The sequence below is a fragment of the Dromaius novaehollandiae genome, chromosome 2 (assembly GCF_036370855.1).
Source record: "Dromaius novaehollandiae isolate bDroNov1 chromosome 2, bDroNov1.hap1, whole genome shotgun sequence".
Taxonomy (NCBI): Eukaryota; Metazoa; Chordata; class Aves; order Casuariiformes; family Dromaiidae; genus Dromaius; species Dromaius novaehollandiae.
In genome coordinates, this window is record NC_088099.1 from 39,729,114 (window position 1) to 39,757,030 (window position 27,917).

The 27,917-nt window shown below is 39.0% G+C and overlaps 1 protein-coding gene across 3 annotated transcripts; it reads right to left on the minus strand.

The window, feature by feature from the left end:
- Window positions 1–162: 162 nt before the first annotated feature.
- KLHL7 (kelch like family member 7) lies at window positions 163–27,670 on the minus strand. Of its 3 annotated transcripts, none has more exons than XR_003259914.2 (12): window positions 27,256–27,670; window positions 22,634–22,736; window positions 21,629–21,722; window positions 20,240–20,364; window positions 18,161–18,336; window positions 15,309–15,483; window positions 13,641–13,783; window positions 8,093–8,333; window positions 4,992–5,193; window positions 4,578–4,675; window positions 2,231–2,903; window positions 163–529 (listed from the first exon to the last, which is right to left on the minus strand). XR_003259914.2 is itself a non-coding variant. In XM_026105139.2 (11 exons), the coding sequence occupies exons 1-11, from the start codon at window positions 27,373–27,375 to the stop codon at window positions 2,620–2,622; spliced, it is 1,761 nt and encodes a 586-aa protein (XP_025960924.1). In that variant the 5' UTR covers window positions 27,376–27,670; the 3' UTR covers window positions 163–2,619. The 3 variants fall into 3 exon arrangements, 1 of the variants encoding a protein (XP_025960924.1); XR_003259913.2 differs by having other exon boundaries at window positions 163–1,652; XM_026105139.2 differs by having other exon boundaries at window positions 163–2,903.
- Window positions 27,671–27,917: the final 247 nt, after the last annotated feature.

Genomic DNA, 27,917 nt, shown 5'->3' on the forward strand with positions numbered 1-27,917 from the left:
AACCGTCGTTTCCGGAGCGAAGCGGCCCTGAGGGCCCCGCGGCACCGAGAGGGGAGTTAAGGCGCTGAGCAGTGCTGCGCGGCCGCCTTGCTTGCTAGGGGAGGTTTTAAGACTCAAGGCGAAAGGGTTTGTTGGTTAAGCCATTAAACATGCTGCCAGGGCTACCGAAGAAAAAAATCATTTATTGATCAAAGTGTACTGAGTCACAAGCCTCACTGAGGTATTTTGCTTCACTTCCACCATAAGCTTCAAAAAAGTGTTTCTTATACTGAGCCAAGTTGTCACTTCATTAGTTTTATCAATACACATCTTCGATACACAAAATGATCTAAGAAACAAAGTATTGCATTCTGGACAATTTTCAAATACTGCCTCAGTAATTGAATCTTGAGCCAAGTCTATGACCTGGGACCCACAGCATGATAAAACTCTAATAAAAAAATCCAACAGTTATCATTACCAGGTGTACATAAGCAAGAGCATCATCACTTTGTGCAAAGTTGGAGCTGCAGGTACTGAGGAGCCTACCCTGTTAAGAAAGTGCAGACTGAAATAAGTAGTGTACAGTAGTTCAAAGAAAATACCCACGTGAAGGTGTTAGATGTGTGTTCCGTGACAGTCTAGTTCTCTCAAATCCTTTCAGTCTTTCCACTTATAAATTTTTCAGTAGCTTAAGCAAATTACTAACCTCTTGAAAAGAAATTTAGAAAAAGGTGCTTCACAATTTTAAAAGCAGATACAAAAAAAAAAAAAAAAAAAAAAAAAAAAAAACCCAAACAGGCTGTACAACCTGAAAAGTGCAGAATTCAGTCCAGTTTTTGCAGTATCTTAGAACACAAATATTCAAAATACCAGTGACAAATTTGTTTTATGGCTCAATCAGTAGGGGGGAAAAAAAAAAAAAAAAAAGGGAAAGGCAAGGGGGGGGGAGTGTTTTACAGCATTCACTTACTACTGAATATAGAGCCAAGTTGCATGAAACACTATGAAACCCATGAATGCATCTACTAGTTTACCATACATGCAGAGTTGTTAGTGTGAGATAAAATAGTCTACAAAGCAGGACTGACTTTAAACTGGAATTATACCATTTGAGAACTTGGAGCATCTTCAGAAATGAAACAGAATAAAAATCCACACCACCAGTGATGCACGAGATACAGATAGGCAAGCACCAACTTTTTAAGTTAACTTGATAGTCTCATAGAAACAGATCTGAAGGAATTAGCAAGTCAGAAAAAGGTGACAAAGTTAGGATGAAGACATTTATGACCTAGCAGGGAGCAGAACAGACTCACATGTATCAATTTGTATAACTTTTTTGAAAAGTAGGAAGATGTACACAGTATTGATACTGATAGCCTGACAAGCCTGAACTTCTATGCTGGAAGAAAGATTGTGATCACATTTAGTACCATGTTGACTGTCTAGAAACATTTATAGTACTGTATGCTTATAAACCAGAGATTAATAACCATGTGCAACTTTAGAAGACTTCTATAAAATATCTTTAATGACTTTGTTCATTTCATTTTAAAAACAGTCATTTTCAAGAAGAAAATCAATACATTTGTTGTATTGACTTTGCTTTCCCAAACCTATTCCCATCTTTGCTAATGGTTTGGCATCCACAGTATGTACAGTCTGGTTGCCTGGGAAGATATAGTAAAAATGAATCCCAAGTTTCCAACTTGCTAACATAGTGCACAATTACTGTGGACCTCCTCCACCACCACCACCCCCCACCTCAACATAATCAAAGAAGAAAGTTTAGTTCTGTGACAGCTCAGGTGTCTTTTTGTGAAAGCTCCCCAAAATGCCAAAGAAGTCATTGGGAAAGTGTTTTGCTAATTTATTTTATATATATATACACATACATACATACATATATATATATATATACACACATACATATATATATATACATACACACATACACACACACATACATACACACACACACACATATATATATAGCCTGTCTGACTTCAAAATTGATATGCAGTCATGCAAGTGATGGAAGAAAGTCACCGAAATAGGGCAGCTATCATAAGGAAGGAGCTGTATAATCTATCCCCCTTCTCCATGGGAATCTTAATCCATTATACTGCTGTCGTCCTTGGTCTTTCCTGAGCAAAATCTTCATTGCATTCTAGTAAGATTTTTACAGGTATGTGTAAACAAGAAAAGTTTGCTTGTATTTCTCATGACCCAGGCTGTATTTACTCACCTTCATTAAAGGAAGAATCTTTGTAATTGAGCTCTGGAAAGTATCATTCAGCCAGAAATCTTTATCTTCATCAAATGCTTTGAATTCTTCTAAATAATTGGATTGGGTCTACTTTTGACAAGGCCACACAGTCTTTTCAAAGGAAGATGTCATATGTTCTCAGCTAGGTAAGTGGATTCTCAAAACACATCCCCATCTCTTAAAACAGACAGTAAGATGGGCATGACAAAATCCATGTTATACAATATGCTGTATATACAAATTCAAAGACTGCATCTCAGTTTTTCCTATTACTCAGTTTAACAAGATTCAATAAAACATGGAAGCAAAGCACCATGGCCATCTTTCCCCAAGTCCTTGAAGAACGTCTCAGGGTGTCTTACAGGTCTTCAGGTCTCTAACGTTTCTTCATTTGCGCCACAAGTGTCAACAACACATATTAAACAACTTGTCACTGGGAAAGCGCGAACTTTGGAGTTGGCTATCCACTTGTCTGTTTCAGTATTATATTCGAGAATGTGCCCTAATCGACCAACGCCCTGAAAACCAGCCAGGACATAGACTATAGATCCCACAGCAGCACACTTCACTGTTACACCCTTCCATGGCATTGGAGATACCATCTTCCATTCATTCATCTTGATATCATAATATTCTACATTATCAAGGCCACCTACAAAGCAATGAAATAGATAACTGCTTATTATATTACACACTCTAGGCTGAACTTGAGCATACAAATGCTTTGTAAAAATTGGTCATGATTTTAAAGGTTTAGATTAAAACAAATCGTAACAGTAAAAGCAAGCTAAAATATTTCCTTGGCTTGGGGGGGGGGGGGGGAGGAGGGAAGTACCACAGGTTTCTAAATTAGCTGCTTACCTTTCTAAAATACAGAAACAGAGCAGAGAGAAAGAGGAGACTGAAAGTAAGATGTATTGTTTTAAATTTCATATAATACAATCTTTGATCTAACATGTTTCATGAACAGAGGAACTAATAATGTCTAAGGGGCATTATGCACTGAGGGGATTTTATTCTAGACATGTCACTCACCAGTACCTTTAAGTAAATGAGTCATTTACTAATAGAGAATGTTTCTCTCCATTAAACTTCAAGGAATTTAGCATCACAGAGGCCTAAGTCTCTTTGACAGAAACTGGCCAATGGACTCAGGAATTATTAGGGAAAAGTAGATACTGGGACTGTGTAAGACTTGGTTCTTTAGGTAACAAGCTAATAGCTACACTCCACAATATCTGCAATACCCAGTTATTCCCATTTACCAATAGTGACTCTGAGACACAGTTTTTACTTCCATTCCTGAATTATTAGACCTCAAAGATCAAGAAACCTCTATGATATTAAGACATATGAATATTTTATCCCAAATGTAACTTTTTCCCATTATACAGTAAGAACAATTAGTCAATCAAGCCAGAGAATATGAAAAACAGCAAACTAATAGTTTAACTGATTGGATCAATAATACACACTTCTTAAAATGAGCATTCAGCCAGTACTCTAGAATTTTGCAAAAAGGCAGCGCTGACTAGCTGATAAACTGTCTGCACAAGAGTTGCATCTACCGATATCTTTGCATTGGGAATCAATCATGTTGGAATAGTTCTAGTAGTTAATTAAATTGCAAGCTATATACTAAAAGAACTAGAATATCTCATTTTAGATTAATACTATCATAAATAATGATTATTAAAGCTGAGTATTTTTCATTTTCAAAAGCACTTCAGAAATACTATGTAATTAACTTTCAAATTCAACTCTCCTAGGAAATAAACTATCATTATTCTAAGCTAACAGACAAGTAGACAGGCAGATTATTAAGTGACTTGCCCATGGGCACACAATAAGTCATATTTCATATCTAGGGCAGTCAGAGAAGTTCACCGTTTCACCATTTAAAAATAACCATAGCCTATTAGATACAAGTCTTCAGACTGAATTTCTCAAAATAGTGATTACACCTTTATCTGTCTCTCTGAGGAACAGTATCTCAACATGTATAATGAAGGACTAACAAAGTTAGCTTTTTTCAGATGACTGGTTTGCCTATATTAAACTATTGCAGAACTGGGTTGCAGCATGGATACATTTCTGAATTTAACAGGGCTATCAGTAATAAAAGAGCTTGGAAAATAATCAAGAGAGAAGGAAGCAGGGAGGTGAAAGAAGGCAGGCAACAATACAGGGACACCAGTAGAACATGTTTTATGGTACTGCTCAGAATGTTTCAGCTGAATAGACTAGAATTAATTTTTAGCAAAAGCAAAAAGCCCCCCAAGAAACCTTGGGAGACCAGCTACAAAACTAATAGAATTAAGAGTACCTAAGCCATTTTGTCCACCCACAGCAAATATTTTGTCTTTTACAAACACCAGTCCATGATTCTTCCTGGCTTCAATCATTGGACAAAGCTCAGTCCACCTAGGAGGAAAAAAAAACAAAAATAAAACAAAAACAAAAATCTCCAGAACACACAAAATGCCACAGGAAACCCCACAATTTAGTTCTTAGAAAATAAACATAAAATAGTTAAGCTCATCCTAGAATTAGGACAGTGAAATATGGAAGAAAGCTGCTTAAGAAAAGCAGACTTTTAAGTAAAACTACAAATATCCTATTTGTTACTGCTTAACTCAGGAAAATCCCCTATTGTATAGATGAATGGGAAGAATTGTATACTTCAGGTATTTAAAGAGTGAGCAAAACCACAGTGACAGGTATTGGAATTGATACTTACGTTTCTGTAGCTGGATCATAAACTTCACAGGAATTTAAGACTCTTCCAGAAACATTGTTTCCCAAGCTTCCTCCACATACATAAATGAGGCCATTTGCCTCTACCATTCCATGACTGCACCGTTGAGTCAGCATGCTGGGTTTTGTGTGCCAGCTTTCTGTTCTCGTATCGTAGCATTCAAACAAATACAGTGCAGAATTTCCTTAAAAAATAAGAAACCCACCAAAGTGGCATTAATTTTTTTTTTTTAAACAATTGGCTTAACAAAGAAAAGTCTAACAGTAATATCAAATTGATGCTCTAACTTGCTAGTTGACAATGGAAAGCTGCTTTCCAACCTCTAAAAGCAGAGCTAATCAACTTGAAACTTGGGAATACTCTGGAAGCATGTATTTATAATTCTTTTCTTGACTCTTTTGTTGTCTTCCAAAATATGCAAGTAAATTTATAAAACTGCTGTCAGGGCACCAAAACAAACAAGTGATTCGGATATTCTTTTCAGGGGAAGAAAAAACTCAACAAGGATATGTATAAATTACTGACAAAATTCTCATCTCATGCCGCCCCTCAGTGCTTGAAATGTATTAAATTTTCAGATGTGAAGATTAAACCAAAGTATTGTAAACTTAGTACAGATTCCCATAAATCTTTTTCCTGTAAATGATGTGACTTGATTTTAATTCCCAAACACTTGTTGCATTTGGAATCAAATGGCTAGATTATGTTATAACATACTTCCAAAATATTAGCAACCACAAAATAGCTACCCTTTACCATTCTACTTTCTTCCTTATGTCTGGCAAAACTTTATTTTCTTCTAGAAGTGCAAGGTCTGCTCCCTCTTCCCCCAAGGTCCAAAAAAGCTATTACTGAAGTCAAAAGCAATCTTTCCACTGAAGATGGATGGAAGCTTAAAGATTTATTCACAGAAAAGAACCAGGATCCATCTCCCCATTGTTTCAATAGACACATTCATCTAGAACAGTTAAAGGTGCCTCCACCTGACCCTCTTTTTCTTCAGCTTTCTACTTCTAAAACTAAGCATGTCACACGAGCAACACTCAGTGTCCTCACTACTAGCTAGAGATCTGAACCCTCAAAACTCATGGTACTGCATTTCCAGGCCAAAATACAGGAGTAGACTTCTATAAACCATATTTGTTCTTTCCACCATGCAATTCTAAACATCATGAAGGTGAACAGCATAGTGGGCCATATTCTTTCCTTGATGGCAAATACACATCCTTATTGCTTCAAAGTTGTAAAAATTACCATCAGTGAGAAATACAGTAGTACTGTCTTACAAAAAAAGGAGGGGGAAAAGACAGACAGAGCTTCCATTTTCAATATGTTGTCAGTGTAATAGTAAACATTTGTCCTGAACCTAGATACAGTAGAAGAATTTAGTGGGTTTAGCTTTACAAACTCTGCCAGCTATTCCAAATAAGACTGTATTCCCACCAGTGCAGGAAGCAAGGGGGAGCCCTATTTTCCACAGTGGACTGACGCAGTGATTTGTCTTCTAAACTAGTAAATCAATGCAAAAGCATGCAACATTTTAGACTTCTCTACAGCTAAACACTCTGCAGCATTTTCTTCAATTAATACAGTTTCACATAATTGCCTGCTTCAAGTGCTAGAACTGGGATAGAAAGGCTTTTCCCAATAAATGATCACTGTTCACTGGATTTCAAAAATGCACTGGAAAAAATGCAATAAAAACTCAGTTATTGATTTTAGTTTTCACTATTCTGTCTTGAATGATATTTATGAAAAGAAAAGGGAATATGTGCAAGTGAGGAAAGGCTTAAGAGAGAACTCTCCACTACTGATACATTAACTACTTACAGTATATCAGACACAAAAAGGCAATAAAAGTCTATACAATCAAAGTTTGGATCATACTTCTTCATCAACTGGCATGTGGAAAATTGGAATGACTTAACAGCTCTTCTAATATTTCAAGCTTCTCAATACATCCTTGGTTAAAACCTCAGTTTCAAGTAATGGGAAAAAGTGTTATTTCACCTTCACCACACTAGGTGGCAGTTATGAACTGTGTCTATCTGCTACTTCCACAGCAGTGTCCAACTATTTTCAAAGTCAGATAAGGTTATCTAAATGTCACGACTTCCTATTAAGTGACTGTTATCAATGTTAATCACTGAAAATGACCACTCTTTATTTTCTGCTTGCTTTCCTCTGCAGTGAGGCAAAACTCAAGAGGATCTACTAAAAACTGTACTCACACGGCTCTAGTTGTTTTGGCAGAACAACTCTTTCTTTAAGCTTTTCCACAGCAGCAATTTTTATGGATATGGCATACATATATTCCTACTGTTTAGTTTGCTGAAAATATATCAGATTAATTTAGGCAAAAATAAACGAAAAAAATGTTGCCATAACACTGTAGTATGAGTGAGTCAGATCAGAGTCAAGCCACTAGGGGTTGGGGGGGTATGGAGGGACACCCCCCCCCCCCCCGGGCCATGGTCTTAATTTGACTGTATGAGGAGTAATAGCACCTAAAGAAAGAAGTATGTCTCCATAGAGACAAACCAATAGAACAGCAAACTAACGGAGGATAACTTTTGTCATCTGACAAAGATCAGAGCCAAATTCCTTCACAGAACCAGGTATGATTTCACCACCAATATAGCAGAATCAAAAGCTTTTTCTCCTTATGCTCATTAGGCCCAACACAAAGAACGCAAGCTGTTCTGGCCCTACATCACAGATGATTTTCAACCATACAGTGAGAGTTTTAGGGATTTATAGAGGTAAACTAAGAGCGGAGTGGGAACCCAGAAATATATTTTCTTGTCCCCAGTTTACTCCCAAGAGTCACAATGTATTGTATGCTCTAGTTAATGTAAAGATTATATTCAATGAAACTGCTTTTAAAAAAGAAAAAACACAACAGAAAGAGATTACTGGATTGCAGGGAGGAGAAATTCCTACACACAGGAAAATTAATTCATTAGGCTAACATGATGGCAGTGTGCAGTTTCTTGTCAACAAAGAGTCATGCAAAACCAGAAAGCTTTCCAGGTATCTTTGTTTGTGCTTTTTGTTTGTTTTAAAGATTTTTAGTGTCTTACCCACTTCTGAACCACCAGATGTATAAATTTTGCCCTCAGCAGCACAGGCTGCAAGGCTATCTCGAGGTGTTGGAGGTCCTAGCTTGGAATACCAGCTATCCTTCACCACATTGTAGCAGTCCATTCGCTTTATAGGGAAGAGCTGGGAACCACCCAAAATATAAACTACGTTGTCCCAGAAGACACAAGCTGCATCCCTGCGCTTTTCAAAGGGACATCGGATGTCTGTCCAGCTGTAATCCTGCATTACAAAGAACAGGTAATGTCTAATAGATTATATAACTTACCTGTACAGTGAGTGTTTTCAAACAGAGCTTTTCATAGAGATTTAGATATGGTCAGTTTTACATTTCCTTTTCAAAACAAACATGAATACTGTTTATTGAAGAACACTCCTCAGGCGTACTCTTGAAAAATTCTTAGACACAGACATAGTTAGCTGAAATGAACCATGACATTATCAATTTCTATTTCCTCATTCCCCGTATGCACCCAGTACAGCTTTCCTGAAAAACAGATTTTTTTTCCCAACAAAACTGACCTCCTGCTGCTGTCATGTCAGAAACAATGCACGTCATCAATAAAGTACAATAACATTTTCTTTTATAGGAATGTAAAAAGACATCTGACATATAACAGATTCTTTCTGATAAAAAGACAGGAAATAAAAGCAATCAAAGGCAATGAAAAAAAGGAGAAGCAGGTAATATCCGAATTGACAAGCAACTCAGTTAAAAAGCTCTGTAATACATATTTTATTACCATGACAACTAGAAGCTTATTTACAGAATTTAACAAAACACAAATGATCTATAGCTATCCACAGTTGAGAGCATGAGAAACAGCGTAATGCTTCATCATAGATACTGGCGGTCATGTTGCCTAGAAACTGATTTTGCATGGACTGGCAAAATCAGTAAGTGTCATATATGGGCAGTAATGCTAACTAAAGCCTTAAGAACATACTCAGCAGTTGATGGTAGACCACGACAGCATACAGCACAAGCAACATTTCTTGAATAATTGTATCTCACATATTTCATGCCATCATGAGGATGGCTTGTTTCCTATACTGAACAGGAAAGTATAGGACCTTAAATGTTATTTGTGTCACCTTAGAACGGTCTAGCTAAAGCTGCTGAATGACCTTCATTGAATGGTTCACACAACACGTTACATCATTACATTTTCTTAGCAAGGACATACTCCACACACTTTGGTCAATGAGGAAAAACAGCGACTCCTGCGTGGGGGTTCAAAGAAAAGAGAGACAGAGCATGTTATAGTCCAAAGCATCTTACAATCTTTTCTTGTAGCATCCCCCATATCAAGAAGAGCTGGCAGGTGCATGTGGCCCTTTATGGTGAGAAACAGGTCCTGGGGCATCCTAGAAAGGAAAGCCATACTACAGCATGGCAAAATAACTAGCTGTATAAACCTTAAGAAAATGTCTTACTGCTTTGTGTAAGATCACTGTGTTTTCAGCTCAATTTCTGGCAGTTTCATGAAAAATCCTGTTGTTTCCCCTTACTGTTGTAAGCTCCAGTTCATAGCTACTGTTTCTTTAGTACCTCTACGACATATGAAAAGCCATAGACTCGCCCATAACCTGAATGCGCTCAGCAGAAGCCTCCTCTTCCAGCAGGAGGCAATTTAGGTCATTTTCTTGTAATACTCTTCACTGTTATTCTGCATCACACAGAATTGATTTCAATACTTCAACACATTTAAGAACAACAGTTGCTCTAGGCCAGAGTCAAGATCCACAGAGCCCTGGACAGTGGCAAGTCTCATTTTTTGGGAGCTGAGGGAGGAAAGAAAGAACAAGGTAGGTATATAGTGACACGTTCCCTGCTGAGCTCAGTTTCCAACAATTTGTGATGCAAGGACACCAGAGCCAGAAACCGTATCTTTGTAATTAGGAGCTCCTGAAAGTGTTTTTTTCTATCATGAATTTAATTAATCACCTAGTTAAGCTATCTGAACTCCTGAAAGCCACAATACCCTGTGGCAAGAACTCTGTATCATATACCATGTTAAAAAAAAAAAAAAAAAAAAAAAACAACACACACCTTCCTTTAGTTTAAAACTTTTTCTTTAATTTCATTTGTTGCCCCCTTTCCAAGTTTGTCAAGGAAAAGAGCAGACATGCCTAACAAGGACAAAATTTGCCATTAATACCTTATTGACTACAGCTCCTTATCTTCTCATAAAAGGCATGCTGGTTCCCTTAATAATCAAGGGAAAGCAATGCCAGGCATGAGTTCAGTCTTACTTGCCATTGCTGGATTTTGCACTGTTTAAAAAGGTAAAACTTCTAGCTATTTCTTGCCACTAGAGAAAGCATAACAATTTCAAAAGAGTTAGCATATTGCTGCCTCAAAACCCCATAAAGTCATACATAAACTTCTATCAAGGGGGAGGAATTATTCCCAGCTTGGAAAAGAAAAAAAGTTACTTTCTGCGTTCTGTGGAAAAATCACCAAAATAATGCTTCCTGCCACCACAAAGAGGACTTTCTAGCATGATTATGAAAACAAACATCTCTATTCAAAATGGTGCCAGTGTGCTCCACAGGACTTCTATGCACCAGTCTGCATCTGTCCTGCTGCATCATTTTGTTCTTTTGCTGAAGTAAATGCACGAATAGAAGTATTAGTTACAATGCAACAAGGAGAACAAATATAGACTTAAAATAATGTTATCTTTCTCAACAAATAACAATGCCTATCCAATCCATTCTTATTTGATTTTTTTTGACAAATGAGGAAATGAAAATCAGCATTACAGCAGAGACTGATTTTATGTGCAAAGCAATCACAGTGAGAAGTAGAAAAAATTTTGAACTACTTTTATTCTGTGGGAACCCTGAGATTATGTCACTCATAACACTGAGAAAATATTTTTTTAGAAGAAATATAGCCTACGTTTGCTTTGAGCTGTTTAACTGATGCATAAGAATAACTGAATTAAATTTAATAATTTAAAACCAAAAATGAAGGACTAGGCTGCTATTCAGCCAGTTCAGCAGGTAACAAAACAAAACGTTCATTCTTTCGCAAGGTCCAAATCCTGCAGAAGTATATACACAAGCTTTATTTTATGCACTGTGACAGTCCTATTATCTTTTAAGGAAACTAATTCAAGTCAGTTAAACATGTGATGTAGTCTCTGCAGAACTGCAGCCTTAAACCCATACTTCTTATTTTACATGCACAGGATGCTAATCTCACAGGGGCTCTGATTTGTAGTATTTAGGAGCTACTGCTACAGTTTAATAAAGATCAAACTCAGATACTCTAGGAAAACATCCTGAAAAGGAGTTTTAAGTAACTTAGAGCTGGACATAAAGTAAATAAAAGCTATTCAACAATACACGACATGCTAGCTAATAACACAAAGGAAGTGTATAAGCATACAGTATTTTGAACTAGCAAAATATTCAAGGAAGGCATGATATTAGGATCTAGATCTCCAATTACTTACTTTTTTCCTTCTACCCCCCCCCCACCTCCCATTATTCCACATGCAAGGCCATAAAGCTTGATCAACAGTCAGTTCTGCAAAACTCCTTCTGAAATCAGTTCTTCTTAATTTTATCCCATAAGGTTTTATGTGGACTTATGTAGACATGCCTTTTCAGCCACAGAGCAGATTCCACTGTAATATTATAGCTTAGGTCTGACTGGAGACCATCTAACTGCATATATCATTTTCCTTTGAGCTGTAAATCTCTGCCTGTTGCTCCCCACTTTGTGTTCATCCAGATTATTTTTTCCAAACAAGGTTAAGTCTTCAAAAGGATATATGGTGATAACTGAGGGATTTTAAATTAGTTCATAATGAATGATGGAACAACCCCCTCATCTCTTGAGTTCCGACTACCATTGACATTAGGCACTTACCATGGAGTCTAACCTTTTGTCAGTTAGGTTGGCAAAGAGACTGCATGGACTCTATGCTAAGATAATACCACTGCCAGTTAATGGCTGGGGCAATAATTCTCAAAGCTAGTTTCCATCCTGTCTTAGAATAGCTTTGTTCCAACATACCTAACTGGAGATTAAGAGAAAAGAACGCTTTGACCTAATTTTGTTATAACAAAAGAAAGGTCAGAGCATATTGGGTGAATTACAACCTGCTAAAATGCCAAAAACAAATAACTGTTTGAAGAGAATGAACGCCCTAATCAAAGACTTCCAACTCAGAGCTTACCTTTCAAAACAAAAGAACTTACTGTTCCACTTCAGAGGAAGAAAAAAAAGTTATCTGCTCTGTTCTCCACCACCACAACCAATCACAGCAATGTTTGTATGTCTCACTTGAGCATGTGTATGAAGGTACAGGGAGTCTTTTTTTTTTTTTTTTTTAAGGAATTTGGAATTCCTATTACAAATACAAGTTAAGAGTGTCTCAAACTAAGACAGCAAAGCTGGTAATGTTTTTCAGACTTAAAATGGTGCTCAGAGAAAGATAACTTCAATCTGTCTTGAATAAGGCACTGTGATTCATACCAGATGAGTCCAAAACTTATCCTACGGGCTCATTAATTCTGAGTTGGATTTTATGGCCTCACGTTGATTGCACAGTTCACACAGATAACACAGAAAACTGTTTGAAATTGTAACAAGCATTTAATATGCTGACTTAAAACAACCAGAATTTCTGCAACAAAATATTACAAGTAAGTAATTCCATACCTTATCAGAGCCCACTAATATTTAGGTAGCAACTTATTTCTGTGTTCTTGCATGTGCTTATCTGGTAAAAGGGAGTATGGATAATCCTTCTACAAGCCAGTGAGGCTTCCAGACAATCTAGTCTGCATAGCCCAAATATACTCCTTTCTTGTATATTTGGGCTCAATTTTATTCAGGAAAAATGGACATAAATTTCAGGCTAGGCTAAGCTTGCTTGCTCTAAATTGCTTCTCTAAGGTTTTCATTGCAGAAACACTTTTTTCCACTTATTCTAGAATACTTTGTTCCCAATTCCTTTCCTTACACACTCTTAAGAATCAAGAAAACATGAACCACTGGGATTTAGAAGCAACTACTCATTTATGCTAAACACACCAAAACAAACAAAAACTAAAATCTTTGTATTCTAAGATAGGGTCCTACACTATCATACAAGCCAATATTTTAACTTATGTCAAAAAAAGGCTGCCTTGAGTTATTCTCCAAATACATATGTGCATGCACATGTATACAGACTTTTAGATATTCCTAACTGATCGCTTGATGCTGCTGTGGTATGCACACACCAATCAATTATTGACTCAAATGGATTTATCATAACTCTATCTCATACTGCCATTAAACAAACACGTGATCATTGTAATCAAAAGGAAGTATTATATCTAGGTACATAAATTTGAAGACATCTAATTAACTACACCCTCCTAACTGTATACCCAAGAGGCATGAAACACATCCTTCCCTGTACCATTTTGTAGATCTTTAAGTCTTAGTTAATATCAATCAGCAAATAAAACACATGCAGATTACAAACAGTGAATCTTAAAGCATTCTGAGGTAACGATTACCTTTGGATTAAAATATCTGCAGGACTGGGGCTGTGAGCCTCCAAACAAAGCAATGCGATAATCATGTTTTTTTCTTCTTGGCCGTGTACCTTCCACTAGCTCTTCTCTGTCTTCTGGGGAAAGTAGATGGTATCGCATCCCACCTAGCAGGAAAACAACTGTTCTAGATCCAGTGTAGCTCATACAGAGAAAGGAATGTTTTAGAGGGAAGGATGGGGAAAAGAGGGGAATGAAGCTTCTACTTTACAACTACCCAGCTTAAAAAGCTTAGAAACATTTTTTTTAAAATGCACCCAAGAATGAGAGCATACATCCAGATTTACACCCCACTTCAAAATTCCTGCTCTGTGTGGAAACAGGATATGAATATGGACTTGCTTAAACGTTACATACTAATTTATCACCATTTAGCAGATGTTACCACACAGTTGAAGTTGACAGATTGAAACTAGCAGAAGTAAGGACACTCAAAGAAAAAAGGAAAAATGGCAGAACTGGGAAGCCTAAAGAGGAAAATATAAATTTTAAAGGAACTTGAATGCAATGAGGAGTCACCATTTCTTTTTGCAGTTTCTGGTTAATCTGGAAGGCATCTTTAGCACATTGCATCTCATTAAAGCCCCTCACTTTTGCTCTTATCTTGACAATGCAAAATACTACAGTTACAATTACTGTAAGAAAGAAAACGTAATCATTTTTCCTAAGAAACATTCCAAAGCATGCAAAAATACTAGTGACATTAGAAGTCACAACCCCCCACCCCACAAACACAACACACACACACACACACACACACACCCCAAAACACATTTATTTCTTAAACCCTGCACCCAGTCCTGTGTCATGCCAGAAGTATGACTGATATGGGGAAGGTTAGCAGATACTTACCAACATATAAATTAATTTGAATCTTACTCATTGACTGAAGTAAAACAGTTGCATGCACTTTTTAGAACTACCCTAAAACAAAGTTGACCTGTTGACTGCTGTTGGAACAAATTTTGTTTTTTTTTCTTCCAGAATATCAGTATCCGGGCATTTCTTTTGTATACAGTAAAATTTCAAGAATGGTCAAAAAAGGGGGGGGTGGGGAGGGAAGCTTGTTCCCTTTTGTCATTTAAAGAAATGAGTCTCATCCAAGAGATTTTTTTTCAGCGCTTTCAGAATGCAGCTGTCTAGTCTCCACTGTCAGTATATATTAGAGATGAAAATAGCGCCGCATAGACTAAGCATTCTTTAGTTACATAGAGGAGCTTTATAATATAAAATTTTGACAAAAAACATTTCTTATTAATTCATATCTGAACAATATTAAAGTTACTGTCCTGTCCCAAATATGCACTAACCCTTCCAATTATTCTAACAACTCATGACAAAAACTCTATTCCATTACTTATCATGAAGTTGAAATCATTTACTAGCAGCAGCTTTCTTTTCTTTCCTCCTTATCACATTACATAAGAATGGCTGCCATTTACATGACAAGCTGCTAATCTGCCTCCAACTAAAAGAAACATCCTAGAGGCAACAGAGTCGTAGATGAATTTAATGTAAAAACGTTGTCATGGCATATTAGTTTGAAGTAAGCAATTTTCAAAAATTATTTAAGTTCCACAGTATTTTAAAATCATATAGAACGTCAAAGATTTCTACTAGAAGTCAACTTACTGATCACCATTTTAAGGCATTCTGGGTTATCCTGAATAAGTGGTTCAGCCTGAACCGTTTTACTTAAGAAGTTCTTTGATATGAGAGGAAATCGGACTTTAGCAAGAATGTCAACCATGTATGGCTGGCGATTCGGCTCATCATACTTCAGCCATCTGACTGCTGCGTCGTAAACCTTAAGCAAGAGAGAAAGAAAAGGATAAGATACATCACCACGCACTAAGACAGATAACAAAACCTTGATGTTCCAAAACTCTTCTTCTGCCTGTTGGAAATTAAACTATATTAATATTTCAGGATGTGGGGATTTCACTAGAAGTGTCAACACAGCCATCTTCCAAAAAAACCAAGACAATACTCAGACATTAAGTAAAACAACTACACAACCAGAGTAAAAACCCATCTACAAACCTTGTTCATCAAAATTTCTATTGCTGTTTTACCTCTTCAAATAGAAAGGCTGATCCAGCAATTCATATTTATGTGAGTAACTGCTACACCATGTTAAGACTAACATGCTTTGGATTCAATGTCAAAAACAGGTGATACTTCACCAGAAATGTTGCAGCAGCTTCTGCTTTATATAGTCTCCTAAGCTGATGACCTGCTTCTCTTATCGGGTCATGTGATGGAGTTCCAAACGCATTGCTACTGTTGCATCTTAAAATTTTTATGTGCAGATTATTATAAATTTATTCATACTGAGTGAGTCTCCCCTCCATCTCCTATTTAAGGGAAAGGATGTGGGTTTTACTGGGGGTTAGGCAACAGAACAAGAAAGCAATGAAGAAGCCTCCTCTGTTGATGTTCCTCTGGGTCAGGAGGAAATGGATGAGAAAGTCCAGTATTACATATCTACTAAGATACCTCAGTGCTGCATTCACACATAGAAAGCTTATCTAATATACCACCATTTCAGAGACAGCACTGTCTGTCTTACAAGTAATCACACAGTCAGTACCTACTCCTTGTAGCTGAAATTCATCATAGTGATCAGCTGCAAGTAACTGAGATTAATTCTGCCATTTAATTTTTTTCCACATTGCAAGTTATTGAGAAGGACTGCTAAATGACCTCAGCTTTAATCCTGCAAAATGGCCACAAAGTAAGGGAGAGTAAAGAAAAAAAGAAAAAAAGGATTTAAGGCTAAATTCTATCAGCTAAGGAAATTCAGCAGATTAATGACTGGGACAGAAACATTGTATCCATTTATCAATAGGAACATTATTAGCATAGAGGAAAAATAAGATAGCTAGTAATTAAAATCACTTTTTTTTAAACTAAGTTTAAATATGCTCTACACCAATAGAAAAATTACGGAGTATATGTCAACTTTCTAGCAGTACTGCTTAGAAATAAGGTTTCTTGGGTATCACTAGCCATTTTCTGCAATTTCAAATTCTACATTCCCACTTACCTACAGGATTTTTAATCATGCTGTTCTACCTACACAAATATTTTTTAAACCACTGCTGCTGCATTGAAGCATGTCATTTACCTTAGCAACAGAGCTTAAATTAGAAAGCATAGTTTTGGCTGCAAGCTAACAAAGTATGAAAATTTTCTAGTTTTGAGAATCTTATCCTGTGGTCTGAACTCTTCCCAGCACGTGGCAAGAATTTTGCACTATGACTTAACTCATTCTTACTTAACAGCTAGTCACAACTATCATATTCTTGCCACCTGATATTATCTCCCTCCTCCAGCAACCTTATTTTCATGGAAGGTTTTTACTGCAACAGATGCATCAAAGAAAATGCATTAATCTTGGAGCCTATGCATCTGGCTAAACTTCAGTCAGCCACCTGTTTCAAAGCACACACACACCATCTTGACAGGAACTTGATTACAAGATCCCTCTGTTGCACTTCAAAGGCGTAAGTCAACTCATGACGACACACCCAAGCCAAGGTAAACTCAAGCACAAGAACAGCAGAGCTAGAAAGACAAGACTCCAGTATGGTTTCAACAGATTTGTCTGAGAACCTTCAGGAAGTATCCAGCAACTAGCTCCATCTTACAATCACCTCTTTGCGCTGCAGTGCGGACCGCCTGTATTCTACCTGTTTTCACGTGGTAGGAAGAACAAGCTGGCAAGCAGGCATTCAGATCTGTGGCATGCTGAATCCGACTTTCCAATGGGACAGCTGGGAATGTAACTTCTACCACAGGTTATAACTCTTAAATGAAAGAGACATCTCCTTTCAGACACCTAAACTTTTTTGTAGCCACTCCCTAAATAAGGACTTACATCAACCCATCACTGTCAACACACCTAGCTTTCTTGACTATTTTATCCACCTTGTTGCTCAGTCCCACAGTTCCCCACGCTTAGCTTGTGTATGCATATGTTTCCAGCAGCAGCAGCAACTCCTTGCTCTGAAATGGGCTAAGACCATACTCAGGAAAAGGCATACAGCTGTTAAGGTAGAGTTTGCTTACCACTTTGAAGTAGCTCACTTCCACAGATAGTGCAAGAACCCTGGTTGGGGAGCTGCTATACATGAAACTTAATTCAGCTCATGCACTACAGAATCAGAAGCCCTATAGCTACCTGAATAAATGAAACTGTTTTGCTTATTCCCTTTATGACTTCTTTCTGGTTTGCTGAAACAACCCGTATAATACGCATGCCTGAAATGCAGATATTTAGTGTAGGGTTTCAACCAAGCTAGGATGCACCTCTTACTCTACAACTAATATGTATTATGTGCATCATGTGCACTGTAGAAACATCAGAAGTGAGATACTTTGAACTAGCTTTTGTTTTAAAAAGGTGTGTGTGGGGGTGAAGTTCAATGTTCCTAACTGACAGAAGAGACAGACCTCTTACTATGAAACTGGAGTCTCACCTGGTCTTCTGCCCTCACAGTCAATGTATCTTGGTTCAGAAGATGTGTCACACGCTTAACATCAAGCTGAAGAAACTCATCTGTCTTGTAAACTTCAGTAAAATGCTGATGGATAAAGTCATCTGCAGTGGCTTTCAGTTCTGGACAGTCTAGGCATTCTGCTAACACACTTATACCTAATGAAGGAAAGAAATTTAGAAAAAAACACTTTGCAAAGCTTGAACTGCAATTACTTTTAATATATTCAAATAGAATAAAAATACCATGTCAGAGATGCTTATAACCCCAATTTAATATTTCTAACCATGTTTTGTGTGTGTTTTTATTATTATGACATGCTGTTATAACTCATCTGCAAGTCAAGACAACCTAAGACAAGCACAAACTTCTGATCCTAGCCCTACAAACTCGAGTCAAGGCTTGCTATATTAACTGTTTGTCCAGTACTATTTCCTCATTATTTCTTTCCCCATTACGAAGCAGGCAACAACAGTACGTTAAGTAGGTCTGAGCGATACTACAACAACACAGTAACCACAGCAGCTTGAAAGATTGGATCCAAGTTTTATTGACCTCCCCTAAGCTTCTCATGCAGCAGTAGTCACCAGCCAAGCCCAGTTCCTGCAACAGCCATAGTGAACAAGGATTTTGTGTAGATAGCAAACTCTGCTGCAGGCCAACACAAAAAAGTCAAGTTGATGCTGCTGCAAGTTGGTATAAGGGTATAAATAACAATCACTACTGAAAACTATTGTTTCTGAATTTTCCGTTAGTAACTAGGTATGAGCAGGAGAAAGTCAGCATGGAGCTATTCAGCAGTGACTGTTGCTCAGCTCACTACAGTCCTCCTCCTCCTTCTAGGGAGGAGATGGCAGGTGGGATGAAAGCAAACCACTAGTAAAATGCAGCCCATGGGTCTGCAACTAGATCAAACTGCCCTAAATAGTAAAACGCAACCTACAATGATAAAAATGCAAGTATATAACCTGCTTTGCAGAAGAAAAACAGAAAAGCTTCACAAAATTTCAAGATATTCAAAATAAGCCATGAATTCTTTCAAATATATATATATATATATATATATATATATTTTTTTTTAATAAACTGTGGGCTTGCCTATGAGTCTGCAACCAGAACAGATTTCAACTTGTAAACAACATCTTGAGGAAAACTTCATTTAACCTTGATCCCCCTTTCTGGCATAAATTACCTACAGAGTATGCAAGTGTTAGAGTGTAATTAATTTTCTATTTAACAAGAGGTTTGAATATGCCTCAAAGCAAGCATAAGTGACACTTTCTTTAGGAGGTAATGTCTTCCTGCCAGCAGTGTCTCAGGGCCACAGCTGTACTGCAATGAAGTGTCAGCTGAATCACTATAATTCAGATACTCTGCAAAACATTCCTATTGATATTATAAACATCTATAACATATCTGATTAAGCTGTCACTAGAAGAATTACATGGTAAATGTCAACAAAAACTTCTTTACATGCATTTATTTAATCAGAGTTTAAAGACAAGGTACTCCAGATCTTGAACAGCATCAATAAGCATCGAGGTCTACTCTTGTTTTGTAACACGGAGTTCACATTAAGGCTATAGAGCATATATGGGTAGATTTCTAGTATTCCAGTCAAAGGAGGTGCAACTAAAAACAAAAAGTAACCTAAACTTATCCTGTTCATACTTTTAGAAGACATGCTAGTTTTGGAGACATTACACCTGTGCCAAATTCCATCTCCAAGTCTGATAATAACTGAAAGCTCCACTTTACTAAACTAAGAACCTCAAACATGCAAGAAGCTCCAAGATAGTGCTGCCAGGCTGGGATAAGCCCCCCTCTCCCCCCCCCCCCCCCCCCAAAAAAAAATCAAATCAGTGGACCCTGATACTAGTAAAGGTAGCTGCCAGACTGTTTTGCTTGTAGGAAGTGACAACCATTCACATTTATGGTATAATGATTTTGATATGTCTGCATTTATCAAAATCTTACTGTCTTTTAGAAGAGACTACCCATTTTTCAAGAACAGTCAAGTTTAAGGTTTTTTTTTTTTTTTGAAGTCTGCATTTCTCTTACCAAGACAATTTGAAGCATCGACTTGCTCTTTCAAAAAATCCACACACATTTTTTTCACAGGTTCAATTTGATACTGGTTTGCTGCATCTAGTAAAGACTGCACATTATTGCTGTTAACAGAAATTCTGCAAAACAGAAGGTGCAAAATTAGCATCACTAAAACTACCTATTTTGTTGTAGTCAAAAAAACTCACTTAAACCAATTTACATAAATGGCAAATTTATTTCCCTGTTATTTCCTCAAGCATTCTTCTCTCCACATAAACTTAAGATGTAGTCTCCCTTCATGGTCTTTCCAAGTTGCTTTAATTTATAAACCACTTTAATTTTAGATATTTTACTGAGGGAGGGCAGAGAATCAACAGTTCTAGATTCTAAAGACTAAGCCTTAAACACAGGCCATTTGCAGACAGTCTGAGTATAGTACTATTGCTTTGACTTGTATGATCAACTATTTTCACAAAAGAGAAGGCACAGAACCTTTTCTGACAGTCTCCTATTCCCAAACTAGCCTCAGCAAGATCCATCTAAGCTCATCGTCAAGACCGATCTGGCTGATTTGCCTGAAGCGCACAAGCAAAAAAGCATTTGGCAGCGCATCAATAGAAGGTCCAGAGTCCATAGACCAGGATTTGGGCTCCAGCAGAGGCAAGAGTGCAGTCAGGGTGCTGACATAAGCTGTCTCTCACTGCAGGGGGAGCGTACAGCAAGACTCCTGTCAAAGAAAGGAGAAAGCCTTCCTAAGGAGAGTTAATCCTATCAGTACAAAGATGAAGGGCCTGCCATCCACCAGGCATGAGAGATTGTTGCAAAGGCCTGTCCACAACCCTAGTCATCTGAACAAGCTCTGTATAAACACTCTGTTTTTAAATAGTACTGCAGGCAACTAAACACATGGGCAACCTCTGATAGAAGGGAAATGCAGTTCGCAGGGAACAGTCCTAGCCTGTCCAGAGATGAAGGTATAACTCCTAGCTTGTCCAGAGATGAAGGTATAACTCCTGGAACTGTTTCTCTGGGCTAACTACTATGGCCGTAAAGAGAAACCCCTGCTGATATCAATGAGGGCCTGAATTCCAGAGCAATGGGAAATACCATTCAACTCCAACCCTGTAGTCAGAAGGCTAAAGTGCTTGGATTTGCTTTCTTGAAACAGCTACCACTCACTTCAGTCAACAGGAAGCCCTACTAACTAAATTAAGCAGTGTGGGCAGCTCTTTTCAAATAAAAGGGAAAGAGAGGAGGAGGATACAGGTCTAGTCACATCAGACTTTCTTTAAAGTCAAGTATTGTAACAGCGAACTACAAAAGCATTATTTTAAGATTTTATCATTTACAATTGGCAAACTTCCTAGCAAAAATGTCAAGCAGTTTTAAATAACAAACTACCTTGCAGTATAAGCAAACTCCACAAGCTGTTCAATAATGTCAGGTTCTGCATCTTTTAGCTCCACTTCAAAGGACTTTGATTCAAGCATATTTGCTGAAAACAGAGTAAAAGACAAACTACATCAGTAAGTCACTCTAGTTATTGTAGATTTTGCAAACAGTACAAAATAAAGTGACCAAACCTCCTAAAAACTGCACACACCCAATTTCTGTTTTCCCAGGATTACTAAGAGGAGTCAGGGAGGGCAGGAAGCAGTGGGACAACCAGGATAACTAGTGGGGGAGTTTGCAGTATGAAAATTATGCTATAAAATATATTTAAAACATCAGAGATGCTATTGGCTATAGTGCAGAAACTGCCAAGCTAGCATTACCAAAGACAGGAAGCTCACATCGCACTGTCAAAAACTATTTCCATATTCGAGCTGATAATATACAGCCAGGTCAGACCTCTCCACACCCAGTCACAGCACTGTTAAGCCACCCACAGATAATTACGTTTTGTCCAACAGAAAACACAGCTATTTTACTCTAGCAAAATAATTTTACTTTCACATGCCTCATCCATAATTTGTTACATAGACCCTACATACCTGAATTTATAAAGACAGTACAAATCAAGAGCATTTACATTTCTGAAAACCTGCTTTGTATGTGGAAGTGCCTAATGGTGGGAAGCAATAGGCAGGCATAAGTTACGTCACGAGAATAAAGACTCCGAAACAGCAGGTTAGAGAAGGAAGACTGACTAATACAGCGTATGGGCCCCAAATAAGATAAGGGCCTGCATATGTAGTAACCACACTGATTTAATCATGAGAGATAAAAAGAAAATGAAAGGAAGGGTGAACAGAGATGAATGCAAGAAAGATACAAATGGAGGAAATCTTCACTTATATATATCCCTCTAATTATTTTTATAGAATAAACAGCTCGTCAGCTGCAAGTCTAAGAGGACATGGACATAAAAGCCTATAAGAGTTAATCAATTTTGAAAAGACTTACTAGTAAACATCAAGTTAAAGAAGTGGCTGGCTGAAGCAAGCACAACACGGTGAGCTGGGATCTTTCTTTCCTGAACCATAAGAATGACATCACAGAGAGTTTTCTAAATTAGAGAGAGGAAAAAAAAAAAAAAAAAAAGATCAACATTTCAGAAACACTTTAAAGAATATTTTTCCAAAAACAGGTTATAGAAATCCATTGCTTTCTTACTCCACATTAACTCATAAGAGCTTATCACGTAACAGAAAGATCAGAAAATAAAAAAGTAAGCTCAGCAACCTGGAGAACTAGTGAGTCTCAGTTTTCCTATGAACTTGCACCTTAAGACTGGTCACTGATAAGTTATGACCTCTGACTAAAGCTTTTATTGTGGCATTTCTGTCAACCTCCTATAGCCTAGACTCTGCATTGTCTAACAGGGGCTACATTTACATTAGGAGCTCTCGTTCCTACTCAGCTGCTGATTTTTGTAAAATGCACAGGAACCGCATATCTCACAACTATCATATTATCCAACCAGAATGAAAATGGTGAACAGATTCAAAGCATTCAATGGAACATTTTAAAGAGAAAGGTATCCTAAAAATATCACTTCTAGATAGACTGCTTGACTGCTCACAGCTAATTAGCAACTAGTTAGCTTTCAGACAAAAAAAATCATTTGTCACTTGTTTGCCATTTGTATGTAATCAGTTTCTCACACTTGAGCAGTCATGCAGTAAGAGGAAGAAAAGTGACAGAGCTTACAAGTTGAGAGACATTAGGCAAAAGTAATGGATTGGGGTAAAAACACATTGTCTGAATAGATTTTAAAACAGCATCCCTTTAAGAACACACTGATTGACCTAAAATCACACCATATTGCAGCTACTTATGAAATCCTCTTATTGAGAAAGAAGAGCTGAGCAGCACTGCTTCCTAAACACAGAACTCCATTTTCTACTATCACCTTAAGTTCGTGGAACTATTTTGGAAACACCTGCCAAAACCAATCCCAAAACTAACCACAGAACAAGAGCATTTCTATTGTGGGAAGGAAAAACACTTGAACAGAACAGTGTTACAATTTTTTCCACATGTAGGCAATATTATCCAAGCACAACTCACAAGGTAGACATTCCAGATACACAGTCAATAGCCAACAGTCCTTTAAATAAAGAAAAACTTTCACTTAGTAATTTTTAGGCCCTTAAAGGAAAGGACACTGATTAGAAGCACTTGCTGGACAAAATACACAACAGTAACATATATTTAAAAAAAAACTGTTTGAGTTACAGATATACATTGTGCAGAGTGGCAGGAGGAAGGAAACCAACCTTCTTTATACATCCGTGGCTTTAAATCATTTAAGATTGAATTAACAAAAAAAAAAAAAAAAAAAAATCAAAGACCCTGTGAGAAAAGCTAAAGGGAATTTTTTAAAGATGAAATTCCTAGCACATCTTGTTCCATACAAGTGTTGAAAACTAGCAGTACAAGATACTGCAAAACTATGTGGGTGAACTTCATTAAGACTTGCAACTGCTGCTGTATTCCATGCTGTGTTTCTAAAATGTGTTTATTGCCTTTTGAAATCACACATCTCAGTATATGAAGTATCTAGGACATTCTAAGATCTCTTTGAATGTGGGGGAAAAAAATATTTGTCAACCAAAACAGACCTTATCCTCATCTTTTTCATTTTGTCTCCTGTGAAGACTTTGGATGTAACTGCTCTATTTCAACTACTGTTCTTTCTGAGAATTGCTGTACTTCTTTCTTGGAGGACCCACTTCTATCAGCCAGTAGCTTCAGTGAGCCAACCAGTGACCTGTGTTGCATCAACCAAAGGACACACACCAGTGCAAGTCTGCATTAGGGTGCTTCACCTTCTGAATAACAGGTCCAGTGACACCTTGCAACTCTGTCCCATTTTTATCCTTAATTACTCCACTCCTGGCTGGTCTCCACCCAGCTACAAGGTCACAAAAAGTACTTATGCACGTGCTGTCAAATAGCTCAGCAAAATCCACAAAGATAGGTACCATTTTATTATGGAGATGAGCAAGAAGTTCTCTATACAGTAAGTATACTCGCCTGCAGTATTTCACATGTCTCACCAGTATTAAGTGCATGTATAACCACAGTTTACTTTAAAATTCCCTACGCAGGGAGGCTGCCTCTAGATCAGTTTACACAGCCCCTTTAAAGTTAGCTGTACCTTCCAACCCATTTTCCTGTACTGTCAGCCCATTTTCCCAATGGATTAAACAAAGGCAGATAAAGCCAATGTGCATATGTAGCATTATATATTTCCATGAAAGGAAAAAGTTTTAGCTCATAACACACTTAGGTTTTATAACCACAGAACAGTCCTTGACTTATCAACATAAAAGAAGAAAGAGCTGTCTATAAATCCTCTTAAATTTCAGCACAGCTAGTCTGCTGAACTAGTACATATTCCTCTGGCTCCAGCTGACTTCCTATTTTTATCCTATATCATCTCCCCCTCTCCCTCCCACCAATAGCTAGCCCTCTCCTATAAACAACTCCTGAGAGGATCAAGAGTGTCATGAACCATGTGAGAATTTCTGGAGTGGTGAAGACTAAGTGTGGGTGGGCTGCAGCTACCCTCTGCGGTTTGATTGGAAGTTTCTAGGAAACTCAAGTGGCAGGCAAAATTTGAAGCAGCAGATGCTGCCCTGGTGTACCAGCTTTCAAGACAACTAAAAGCACACAGAGATTTCGCAGCAGTTACGTTTGATCCTCTCTCTCTGTTTAGTGTCACTGGTAACTAGATCGGTGGTGGCACTCTGCTATACCGAATGACCAGGTCAGAACAACAGTACAGAACAATAATGTGGTGCCATGTTATTGGAGCAGAGACATAGTCAAGAACTGGAATTTCCTTGTGCTAGTGGCTATACATGCATCTGTAAGAGGGCCATCGTTCCTCTGCTCAAAGTATAACTGGATCTAGCATCCCCTTGTCAGCAAGGACAGAAGCGTGAGCTAGATTATGAATAGCTGAGTTATGAACTCAGCTACACCTTGGAGTATGTTTACCCAAATAAACAGAAACGAAGCCCACATACAGGAAGTGGATCATAGGCTTATGCCTCTGTGTAGCTCTTTGCAGTCTGTTATCAGAAATCACCACAAACATTTAATTTAAACCAATTTGGTTTTCCATACATAGGAGCTTAGTTAGAGGGCATGTCTTGCATACACAAAGCGATGGCACATTAGTGAGAGAAGAACAAGGACAATGTGATGGACAAAAGTGGAATTGCCATTCTGATACCACTTGCTAGGCCAGGACTCATACTGCTAACATGCACACTAACAAAACCTGGACCAAGCCTTTGGCAAGATTAATAATGGGAGATGAGCAGATAAACTGCAGAAGACATAACATATGACAGTGTCATGTAGGAAGTCCCCACCTGCTCTAGAACATTTGGTTCTACCATCAGTTTTGATTCCGGCTCCATATCGCACCGGTTTCTCCGAGGAGCAGAAAGATTTCTTTATGCCCAGGGAGTTACAAAGACCATTCTGCTCTTGTATAACGTCTTTAAATTTGAGCTTTTTAAAGAGGAAAAACCACCTTGCAGCACTTCTTTCAGTTTGGACAGTTCAATGGAAGTCTACTTGCATAATTATGGTTTTGGTTACCACTGTTGCTCTACTGGTAAACAGAAGAGTCACCTTTGATAATCATTGGACTATTAACCTAGGAAGCTGATCAGCCCAAAAGGTCAGAATTTCTAAAAATGAGGCTGCTCCACCTACCCACCCTCCTATACAACTGCTGGCTTCTTAGTGAGAGAGTCAGATGCACTCAGCATGAAGTGCAAGAAACAAAATACTACCTGTGAAACTGAGACATGGCTCCAGGTCTCCCTCTCCTTCTGCTGCTATTTCACTATACTGATAATATTTGCGGAGGGTACACAGTCAGTTTGATCAGAGAACATTTCTGAGTTAGAATTTAACATCATTATCTTTTTACTTCCCTCAGGTTTTTCTTGGAAAATAGCTATGTGTATACTATTCCTAACCAGATAAGCTCAGCAAAAAAGTGCAGCTTGACTTCTGCCCTAATAGAGGCAAGATGTTAGATAAGGAAGCAGGTCCACAGTGTCCTTCTGCCTTTAGCATCAGCAGTAAAGCACAGCAAGTAAAATCTAAACCTGTTATGCTTGTTATGCCACTGCATGGAAGTATTTCAGCAATTACTTTTATGGTGACCTAAGCCTGCTGCAGGCATTCAGACTCTAAACATCTGTTTTGATGGTGTCTTCCTCCCAAGTGCGTTAAGTGGGATCACTCGTTACAGTCAGACTCAGAAGATGGGGGGGGGGGGGAGTAAAAGAAGAACCCCTCCACAGAGGATGTAGGATCTTTTAACAAGACGGTGCTGACAACAGACACTGGAGGCGGGACCCCCAACTTATTACACCCGTGAATTTACCGTGCTCGGCCCAGCACCGGCACGGCACGGCTGTCCCGCGGAGCGGCCGGGGCCTGACGCCTACCCTCAGGAAGCCCTCGGGCCCGAGACCGGCCCCGGGCAGACCCGTCTCCCCCCGGGGGGCTCGCGGTGCGGTGAGGGGCCCCGCGGCCCCGGCCGGCCGTACCTGCTTCCGCATGGTGTTCATGACGCCCATGAAGCTCGCCAGCAGCTTCGCCTCCTCCCGCGCCGCGAGCTTCTTCTCCGTTTTCTTCTTGCTGCTCTTCTCCGCCCCCGAGGCTGCCATGCTCCCGCCGCCGACACCAGGGCCGCGCCACCCCCGCCGCGGCACATGCGCCGGGCCCAGGCCGGCCAGCTACCACGCCCCGCCGGCTCCCGCCGCCCCCGGGGAGCCGCAAGCGTCCACAGGCCGAGCAGCCGCCGCCGCACTCCGCGTCCGCTGGTGCCCGCGCCGGAAGCGGCCGTCCCGCCCGGGGCGGGGCGGGGCGCGGCGGGGCGGGGCGCGCACTGACGCCATCGGCCGGCGCGCGGCCCCAGCGCGAGGTAAACAAAGAGCGGAGGGGCTTCGGCGCGTCACGTGGCGGGGCTCGTCCGCTGGCGAGCGGTGCCGGGGCGCGCGTGCGCAGTGGCCCTGCCAACGGCCCGCGCCGCGAGGGAGGGGGGCGGCCACCGCCATGGCGGGGGGGGGGCGACTCTGTGCTTGAGGCCTGGGCTCCCGACCGGCAGATCTTGTTTTTTGTTACGGCACTTGGGTCTATAAACACTGTAGGGCTCTCGGACTAATTGATTCTTAGGTAGCTAAAAAAAACCCCAGCCTCCAGTGCAGAT

Bases quoted from the DNA above. Each gene is read 5' to 3' on its own strand.
- KLHL7 (XM_026105139.2), bottom strand. From the start codon at position 27,375: ATGGCAGCCTCGGGGGCGGAGAAGAGCAGCAAGAAGAAAACGGAGAAG. The intron at 22,737-27,255 runs GTACGGCCGGCC...TCTCTAATTTAG, and splicing joins TGAACACCATGCGGAAGCAG to AAAACTCTCTGTGATGTCAT. The intron at 8,334-13,640 runs GTAATCGTTACC...TTTGTAATGCAG, and splicing joins GCAGATATTTTAATCCAAAG to GATTACAGCTGGACAGACAT.